This window comes from Eufriesea mexicana, unplaced genomic scaffold (assembly GCF_001483705.2).
Source record: "Eufriesea mexicana isolate 0111107269 unplaced genomic scaffold, ASM148370v2 scaffold1723, whole genome shotgun sequence".
In the NCBI taxonomy this organism is placed as follows: domain Eukaryota; kingdom Metazoa; phylum Arthropoda; class Insecta; order Hymenoptera; family Apidae; genus Eufriesea; species Eufriesea mexicana.
Window position 1 is genome coordinate 367,478 of NW_016909858.1, and position 10,103 is coordinate 377,580.

At 35.0% G+C, this 10,103-nt stretch overlaps 1 protein-coding gene across 2 annotated transcripts in view; it reads left to right on the forward strand.

Annotated features, from left to right (window-relative positions):
* mask (multiple ankyrin repeats single KH domain) overlaps window positions 1-9,143 on the forward strand; it is a 16,287-nt gene extending 7,144 nt beyond the window's left edge. Inside the window, exons 11-29 of one of the 2 annotated variants that reach the window (XM_017901717.1) lie at window positions 1-497; window positions 645-845; window positions 917-1,124; window positions 1,202-1,537; window positions 1,625-1,960; window positions 2,096-2,287; window positions 2,368-2,733; window positions 2,837-2,991; window positions 3,389-3,564; window positions 3,660-3,792; window positions 3,926-4,668; window positions 4,764-5,075; window positions 5,189-5,383; window positions 5,470-5,617; window positions 5,709-5,916; window positions 6,038-6,903; window positions 7,046-8,305; window positions 8,583-8,774; window positions 9,117-9,143. In XM_017901717.1, the coding sequence (XP_017757206.1) occupies window positions 1-497; window positions 645-845; window positions 917-1,124; window positions 1,202-1,537; window positions 1,625-1,960; window positions 2,096-2,287; window positions 2,368-2,733; window positions 2,837-2,991; window positions 3,389-3,564; window positions 3,660-3,792; window positions 3,926-4,668; window positions 4,764-5,075; window positions 5,189-5,383; window positions 5,470-5,617; window positions 5,709-5,916; window positions 6,038-6,903; window positions 7,046-8,305; window positions 8,583-8,774; window positions 9,117-9,140 (6,548 nt within the window). In that variant the 3' untranslated portion in view covers window positions 9,141-9,143. The remainder of the gene's footprint in view (window positions 498-644; window positions 846-916; window positions 1,125-1,201; window positions 1,538-1,624; window positions 1,961-2,095; window positions 2,288-2,367; window positions 2,734-2,836; window positions 2,992-3,388; window positions 3,565-3,659; window positions 3,793-3,925; window positions 4,669-4,763; window positions 5,076-5,188; window positions 5,384-5,469; window positions 5,618-5,708; window positions 5,917-6,037; window positions 6,904-7,045; window positions 8,306-8,582; window positions 8,775-9,116) is intronic. The other variant, XM_017901718.1, reaches the window with a different exon arrangement.
* The last annotated feature ends 960 nt before the right edge of the window (window positions 9,144-10,103 follow it).

A 10,103-nucleotide genomic window follows, 5' to 3' on the forward strand; every position in this document is an offset into this window, starting at 1 on the left:
CTACTTCTCCTCCGCTTTCTCTTGCAACGATACCCGTTACAACGTCCGTTCCTTTGGTTACTTCAAATACATCTTCAACAATTACGCCGAGTGCTCCAAGCATAACTACACCCCCTACTGTTATGGCAGTTTCTCAACCTATTACTGCGAGCAGCGATGTTAGTCAAAATACAGCTATTAGTGATCGTCCGAAAGCGAAACCTGTCTCTAAAAAAGAAAGCAAAAATATTCGGAAAGCTTCATCTAGTGTAATGAACGGCAAATTACAACAACAACAACAGCAACAACAACAACAACAACAACAGCAGCAGCAGTCGCAGCAGCAGCCACAGCAACAGCAGCAGCAACACCAACAACAGCAAGCTAATTTGATGGCTGGTCTTCAACAGCAATACCAACAAAAACAGCGATTACATACTTATCAAGTTCAACAGGTACATCAGTTACAACAGCTTAATCAACAATTGCAACAACAGTTACAGTTGGATCAAGTACAGGTATTTTTAACATCTAAATTTTTGCGTACTCCTTTTTTTCTTATTTTGCATTTCTTAATTATCTTCCTGTTTTCTTATGTCATTTTTTTTTTCTTTTCTGTTTCTTATTGTAACATAATAACATATTGTATATTGGTATTTGACTAGGCACAGCAACAACAACCACAACAACAACCACAACAACAACAAGTTCAACAACAACAGCAACAGTCACAGCAATTGCAGTCGCAGCAATTGCAATCACAGCAACAAACTGGGGTAGTAACTGCAAATGGAAATAACATACTTATGCCTACACAATTAATGTCACATCTTCATCCTACGCATACTCATCATCTTCATGATCAGGTAATTATAGATTATTTTTTACATGATGACATATATGTATGTATGCATATGTACATAAAAATTGCACGCAGCAAACTCAACAAAATCTAACGGAGCAGGCAGATCCTGAATTAGCCAGATTGCATCGAGATGGAGCTTGTCCCTTTGTTGCTGCTGCTCAAAAGGCAAAGGCTCTTTGTTCAAGTGAAAGTGTTATAAAATTAGAAGATGGCACACATATCCCTTTGGATGATGCCTTTGAGATCTTTCGATCTATTAGTTTTGATGATACTGTTGATGGTAAATATCTAAAGAAGGTATTATTCATTCTTCTCAGTTTTTATATATGTCTCATACACTGTGATTTGGTTAAATAGCAACAGAAGATCAAGAAAAACTTGAACTGAAAAGATTAGAGGTATCAAATGGTAAAGATACTCAACAATCACAACAGCAGCAACAGCCACAACATTTGCAAACCACACAAATAGTTCAACAGACTACCAGTCCTTATACTTCTCAAGAGTATTTTACCAATCCTGTATTACCAACTTTGCCTTCACTTCAAGTAACTAGTGCTGATGTTCAAATACAAGCTGATATATCAGCAGATTTACCATTTAAAGATCCATTAAAGGAATATCAAGAGGGATATCTTGATGGTCTTCGATATCATTTTCAATCGCAACTCTTGTTGCAGTCATCTCAAATAAGTAAGTTTTATGATTTATTTGTACATATATTAGTTTTCAAAATGTGTGGTGGAATTTTAACATGACCATATATTTATTTATGATTAGCATTTCCCACCCAAGCTTTACCAACTGTAAGTGAAGCAACGGGAATAATAGATAGTATACCCCATCAAACGAATGGTTATACCCAGTCAACAGTCTGTAATACTAATCAAGTTCAAGTAGCTACTCAAACTCAAGCACCAGCAACAACAACTGCTGCAACTATTGTTGCTTCAGACAAAAAGCAAGTTTACACAGCACCAACGACTGGTAAAGGAAAAAAGGGAAGATACCCACTTCTGTCTCAGCAACCATCATGTCAACAACAACAAACTACTAACACTCAACAGCAGACACCTAATTTTCCCAGTCAGAATTATCAATTGGATCCAACAACAGGTGCAATATTTCTCTTATTATAAAATAAATTTGTAATACAAAAAAAGAAAGAAAGAAAAAAATATATATTAATTTTTAATTATGCATGTTTCTTAATGGTGGATGTTGAGTTTTTAATTCAGTTTTATTACTTAGTTGCTGGTCAGTATACAACAGGTGTTCCAACGGTTGGTGGTTACACTACTAGTCAAGTACCGCCTGCACCATTTTCTTGTATGGATGTGGATTCTGAAACAGATAGTAATCATGATACAGCTTTGACTTTGGCATGTGCTGGTGGTCATCATGAGCTAGTTGAACTTTTATTAAGTCGTGGTGCAGATATAGGTACCATCTATAAACATGACATATAATACATTTTTCCTGTTTCACGAATTTGTACAAATTTTGTATTTCATATTTTACAGAACATAGAGACAAAAAGGGATTTACACCACTTATTTTGGCAGCAACAGCAGGCCATCAAAAAGTGGTAGAGATTCTTTTGAATCATGGGGCTGATATAGAGGCGCAATCTGAACGAACCAAGGATACACCCTTGTCGCTTGCCTGCAGTGGTGGTAGATATGAAGTGGTAGAACTTCTGCTTAGTCGGGGTGCAAATAAGGAACATCGTAATGTTTCTGATTACACACCTTTAAGCCTTGCAGCATCCGGTGGCTATGTTAATATAATAAAGCTTCTTCTTAGTCATGGTGCCGAAATTAATTCCCGAACTGGTTCAAAATTAGGTATTTCTCCACTTATGCTTGCAGCTATGAATGGTCATGTTGGTATGTTTATTATAAAATAAAATTATTATTGTAAAATTATTAAATCTAGTCTTATATGTATATGTATATATATAAATATATATATATTTATAATTCGTTGCAGCCGCAGTAAAGCTATTATTAGATATGGGCAGTGATATAAACGCTCAAATAGAGACTAATCGTAATACGGCGTTAACATTGGCGTGTTTTCAAGGAAGACATGAAGTTGTTAGTCTTCTTCTCGATCGAAAAGCTAACGTAGAACATCGAGCTAAGGTATTAATAAATGTGTGTGTACGCGTATATGTTTTCCATCCTTCCTTTTCCTCCTTTTTTTTTTCAAATATGTATTTTTGATTAGTTACTATATATTGTAAGATATTAATGAGTAAATAAGTATATACATATGTATTTTAAAGTTATATATCAAAATATATAAATTTAATATAATACAAGAAAAGAAAAAATTTGATCAATTTTTATCGTTTTGTATAATTTTTTACTTTATTTTTTAGGGTATATTTAAATTTAATTTCTAAAAGCTTCATCAAGGATATTTTTTTATTGTAAGAAATACTTGAAAATTTTGAATCGTTAATACATAATTTTGAAATGCTTTGTTGTATATATAGATATACGATGCTCATATGAAACCCGTAAAAATTTTCTTTAGACCGGCTTAACACCATTAATGGAAGCAGCCAGTGGAGGATATGTAGAAGTTGGACGTGTTTTACTTACAAAAGGAGCTGATGTTAATGCTACTCCCGTACCATCATCTCGCGATACTGCCCTGACCATTGCTGCTGATAAAGGACACTGCCGTTTTGTAGAATTATTATTATCAAGGTAGCATTCGTTTATTATTTATTTATTTTTTTGTAATTTTTTTTTTATTACATCTATAATCCTAAACCAAGTAGCTTACAAAATCAATTTTACAGAGGTACACAAGTTGAAGTAAAAAATAAAAAGGGAAATAGTCCATTATGGCTAGCGGCAAATGGTGGACACTTGAATGTTGTTGATTTGTTGTATCATGCTGGAGCAGATATTGATTCCCAAGACAATCGAAAGGTATGTGAATAGTTACAAATGAGGTACGTAATGAAATTGAATCAATTCTTTATGAGTCATATCGCATTGTACTCTGTTCTTTTTGTCATTATATGTCCATGTAGGTCTAATTATCTATTTCTCTTAATTGTAGGTTTCTTGTTTGATGGCTGCATTTCGTAAAGGGCATATTAAGGTTGTTAAGTGGATGGTAAATCATGTTACTCAGTTTCCTAGTGACCAAGAAATGACAAGGTATATAGCTACTGTCAGTGACAAAGAACTTCTAGAAAAGTGTCAAGAATGTGTAAAAGTTATTCGAGCAGCAAAGGAAACTCAAGCCGCAAAAGCAAATAAAAATGCGACAATACTATTAGAAGAACTTGATATGGAAAAAACAAGAGAAGAATCAAAGAAAGCCGCGGCTGCTCGTAGGAGAGAACGAAAGAAAAAAAAGAAGCTTGAAAAGAAAGAAGAAAAACGAAAATTGCATGAAGAGTACAAGAAAAATGAAACGAACTATGAAGATAAAGAGGAAAATGGAAAAAAATCCGGAGATGAAGAATGCGATAGAGTGGATGATAGTGAACATGAAACTGGGGATAGCTGTGAAAGAATGGATAGTATGCCATCACCGGTTAACAGAAGTCCGGAAGATCCTTATAGAGAAGAAGGTGATAGTGGAATTGATGCAAATAGTCAAGGCAGTTGCAGTAGCAACGACGTCAAAGCAAGAGAAAAGAAAAAAGAAAAAAAGAAAAAGAAAACCAATAGTCCTACTAACAATGAAAAAGACACTTCTCCTCAAAGATCTCCAAAATCTGGTGTTACTCAAAGCACTACTTTATCACAAAATTCCATTACACCAACAAAATCTCAAAATAATGCATCTGAAAAGTAAGTTGAAGAAATTACAATATAAAAAATAAAATTCATTGTATATTGAATTAATCAATGAATTTTTGAAATAATGAATGACTTTACTTTTTCAGAAGAATTATGACTAATGTTGCTAATGCAGTATCTGTTTCTGCGACTTCTGCCACAATGAGTTCTAGGTCTTCAACTGTAAATTGTGGGAAATTGAAAGGTCAACTTGTATTTGAATCGTCGAGACATCCTGCCGATAGAGAAGACTTTGAAGCTACTGGCAATGAAACATACATGCCTGGCAAGGGCAAGAAATCTTATAATAATCAATATGATACTGACACATTAACAAATACTTCTACAAAAACAAACAACACCACTAGTCCCAAACAAGGTGGCAAGCGTGAAGAAGGATGGAAAGAGGTTGTACGAAAGTAAGAAATATAATTTGAATTACCAATGCTACTATTACAGCTAATGTGATCATTATTATTAGTAGTATATAGTCGTGTTACATAGAGATCTATAATAGCAATGTTCATTGTAGGGGTCAATCCGATGATTCTGGAAGGTTTATGAATTCACCATTCCGTTCAAAGAAAGTTTCTGTTCCACCAAATGCTATTAGTCGAGTTATTGGAAGAGGGGGCAGTAATATAAATGCTATTAGAGGTGCAACAGGAGCGCATATTGAAGTTGAAAAGCAAAGCAAATGTCAGGGTGAACGAATTATTACTATTAAGTATGCATATTTCATTATTTTTTTCCTTCTGAAAATTATCCAAGTAATATCTAGTGATTTAAATTTCCTCTTTTTATCATTTTTAGGGGATCATCTGATGCAACAAAACAGGCCCACACCTTAATAGCTGCTCTTATTAAAGATCCTGATGTTGATATATTGCAAATGCTTCCAAAATCGAAACTTACAGTTGTTACGACTTCTTCTTGGGATAAAACTGTATCTACTGTAGCTGTAAGGCCATTAAATTATTATACCAGCAGCATCCAAAAAAACTTTCATTTATTAATTTATTTATTATTTATTACATCTATTTCAATTTTAGTCGAGTAAAGCAAAATTGGGTCCTGTAAATAAACTTCCAAGTTTAACGTCTAGTTCCAGTGGTACGCAAATTAATAAATCTAGTTACACTTCCGGTGTTTCTACCGTTAATCAATTGATTCCACTTCGTTCATCATCTACTATTAAACTTGCGGCAGCATTTCCAACGCCGCTACCACGCGCAACAGCACCCAGACTTGTAGCTGCAGGTAACAATAAATTGCATCATTTTATAACAATTTGAGTCCTTTTATAGCAATATTTGATTAACAATTATTCAACTTAATACCATCTTGTTTTTTGTGTGTCTGTTTGTATACGTATATATAGCTGAAAAACGAGCTCAAGCTGTAGCAGCACAGATGGCTTCGTCTTCAAATACGAAGACAACAATGTCATATACGAATGCAATTATGACTCCTGGACGAGCAACCAAAATTGTAACGACAAGTACTACGCAAACGTTTGCAGCGAAACTATCAGAAATCACTGCCTCAACACATATATCTACTACCGTCATGCAGTCCACTCATACAGTAAATAAGCAAAAGTCGTTGCAAGCAAATACAGTAACTGTCGTATCAGCTACAGCCGCGGCAATGGCTCAGACTTCGACTCAACAGTCTGCAGTCAATACGTCACCAAAACACTGCCGACCACTGCCTACTTTATCTGCTCCACCTACTATTGTCTCCCATTATTCTGGAAAATCTACTTACTCTCCCGGCTCAAATGCGGCAGTATCTCCAGCAACGAGCACTGTAGTTGCATACTGCTCAGAAAGTACCATCGCTTCAACTTCTTCGAATTCATCAATACGGGTCAGTCCGTCACCTCCGATATCATCACAATGTCAACAGCAGTTACAACAGCAGCAACAACAATCTCGTAGTCCGCCGCCTATTGCATCGACGATACAAGAACAACAACAGCAACCACAGCAACAGCAGCAACATCAGCAGCAGCAACCACAACAACATCAACAACACCAGCAACAACAGACAAATAATACACCACTTGAATATTCATTGTTCAATGATACATTCACGAAAGTTACTCAACAGTCGATGTGGGGTGGCCGTGAAAATGAATCTCAAAAGGGTATGAATTTTGCAACGGTTGCTGGAGGCGGTGGAGTATCTGTCAACATCTCAGGTTCATCCTCGTCGAAATTCATTGACAGCGTGCCTCCTCAGGTTAATATCTGCCCCCCCCCCCCCCCTGTTTTTTTCACTTATTTTACTCTATTCTCTTTAATATTTGCAATTATAAAATAAGCAACTGTATATTTACGATTTCTAATGAATGTTTTAATTGTTTTTTTCATTGTTTGTATAGGTAGATGCTTCGAAAGCACCCGGATATCGGGGGACAACAATGTGTTCGCCCGTTTCAAGTAAATCAAATAATACATCTAATACGAATGTGACTAGTATGGGAAATGGCGGTGTATCAACCACAGGCCATAATCCTATTCAACCACCACAATTTCAATCATCTGGAAATTACAACGAACATCCTCTTTCAAACAAACCACCCGGAAGCTTAGCTGTAGCGCGACCAGTGATTCCGCAACAAAATATAGAAATAGGAGCAGCTATGGGGACGCAATTTAGTAGACCAGTATTTCAAGGGGAATTAGCTGGAACTCGTAATACAACAACTCATCAGTCGCATGTGATAGCTTCTACATCACAACCAACGTTGGATGTGGGTTTATTTAAAGGAAACAACATTGGATATGAACATTCAAACGTAAATTCAAGCTTATTAAAGATGGTACCCAATGAAGGTCAAGGTCATCCACTGTTGCCTTTCCATCCACATATGCAGAATTTCACGCAAACAATAGCTCCATCTGCTTCAGTGAATACTACTGTCAGTATGTCCAGATTAAATCCCAGAGCGCCTGATTTTTCTAGTTCATTACATTTGAATAATAAACCTCAAGTTACAATGTTTAATGCCGGTTCAGCGGCAGCGGGAATGCATCCAAATATGTTTGCCACTGTGCCACCACCCCCTCCGTCCGCGATCCAGTCCAATAATCTAGCAATGCTCGGAAATTTTCCATTAGGAAAATATCAAGCACCATCTCGAGCTACTCCAAACAATACCGGAATATCGAATAACGGACAAACTCGTTGGCCGTTCGCTCCGCCGCACAATAATTACCCGCCTCATCAAGACCCCATGATAGGTCAAATTGGTTTTTCCAATCATTTGGCAAACATAACCGCACAACCTGGAAGTATTGATTTAATTACAAGTCTAGAAAATGGTGGTTCACCGGCCATATCACCCTCTTCACCGGCACAGGTAGCTCAAGAGATGAATCAGCTTAAGATAGAAGATCGTAAGGTACCACGACCAATTGGTACGGAAAGAGCCTGGAAAAATTATGCAACGGCTGGTATGGGACCTGGTGGTGATGCTGATTCTATAAATTGGATGTTGAACAATGAAAAACTTGTTGGTTCCTGGGCAAATTTAGCACCGGGAATAGATAGGCATCAAATGTTTCGATCTAATGCTACTTACAATCGTATATCCAATGTCGATGCTGAACTTCATCAAATGATGGAATCTTCTTTCCAGGTAAATTCCCTATCACACTTATAATTTTATGATTTCTCATTTTCCATCTTTTTCTTTCTTTTTTGCTTGGGTTCATTACTTTTTTCCTTGTTTGAAAAGTATACATAGAGCTCAATTTATTTAAACTCGTAATAATTTACTTAGGAATTATTCTTTACATAAGAATGATTCTAAGTTCTTATTTTACGTATTGGATAGAAATATTTAAAAAAATATTGATATTTATATCTCTCATATATATATACACATATATACACACACATATGCATATATACAGGGTCACGTTGAAACTCAGCAACAGGCTTTCCCTAATGGAAGTGCAACCACTTTATCACTAATGCCAGGATTAACTTTATTACCGGGACAATTTGGAACGCCTACATTGACAGAAATTCCTCCAAATGAAGCAAATAAAATGGATCCACCAACGTGGGGAATACCAGATTCTGTGCAAGACAAGCAACATCCGGTATGTTATATATTACGTGCAAATTATAAAAAGGTACAACATAACTAATATTAAAATTGAAATGGAGAAAAAAGTTGAAAAAATTTGTCAGAGATTACATGTATATTTACATCTTAGATATCTAAAAATAATGAATATTTAAACATTTGTTGTTTTCATTATATTTTTTCTTGATTGGTATATTCATTTATATCTGAATATTTAATTTATGCAATAATTTAACATGTTCACCTTTCCCATATATCTTCTTTTTATACCATCATCGTTTTTTCCATTTTTCTTTTATGGTTATATTCTACTTATATTACATGCTTACATCGTGAATAAATGATTTGATTGCAGGCATGGAATAAATGGACTCATTAAAAAGAAAAAAAAAAAGAAAAACAGGCAGAAATTATTGTGAAGGCAACTTCGCTTTCTTACCTGGATGATATGAAATAAAACCTGGAATGCGAAATAGTAAATAGATGTAACTGGACTATGAAACATTGTTTTAGACACTTAAATTACATTACTATCCTAATTGTATCCATTACAACACAGATTCAATATTATTTGTCATGTTAGGTGATAAGGCGGTAAATCTTTACAACTTATTACTATTGTCTAGTATAATTATGCAATACAATTATCGAATATGATGTGGAAAAAAGTTGAGAAAGAAAAGGACATAGAAAAAAAAAGAAAAAGATAGGTGAGGTCGAAATAGAACAAAACGTGTTTGTCATTTGTTTTTTTATTCGTTTTCGATTATACTTCGACCACACTACTGTACTCCAAGATCATTCTCTAATCAACTTTTGGTCTGATGATATATCAAGGGCAATTTATGATACTTCTTCCTATGCTGATCGTTTGGTCGATCAGTTTTTGCCCAGGTTATAAGTCTCAAATTTTACAATATTTGATAGACATTTATCATAATAAATTCAGATGCGCATACGATAATTACATCAGCTTTCGCTTCACCTTTAGCAGTACATTTCAAATTAAAACCTTGTATCCTCTTTGTTTTCCTTGAATTAGAAAGCTTCGTTTCAATTATCTTACATGCGTGCGAAAATAAAAGCTTCGATTTCCCACGGGGATAGCCGAATATTATTATATTAATTAATTAATACATAATAACAATAATAATATTATTATTGTCATATCAAACAGGGAGTTATTTTTGCCTTTGTTTAGGTAATATACTTTGTTGAGATTAAAGAAAACAGCTTAAGAAGAAATGAGAGACCTGAGGAATTACTTCCAATATTTAGACATTATGTGTAACCAATTTTTCTTTCTTTTTCCATTTCTTTTTTCACTATCATTACTATTCTT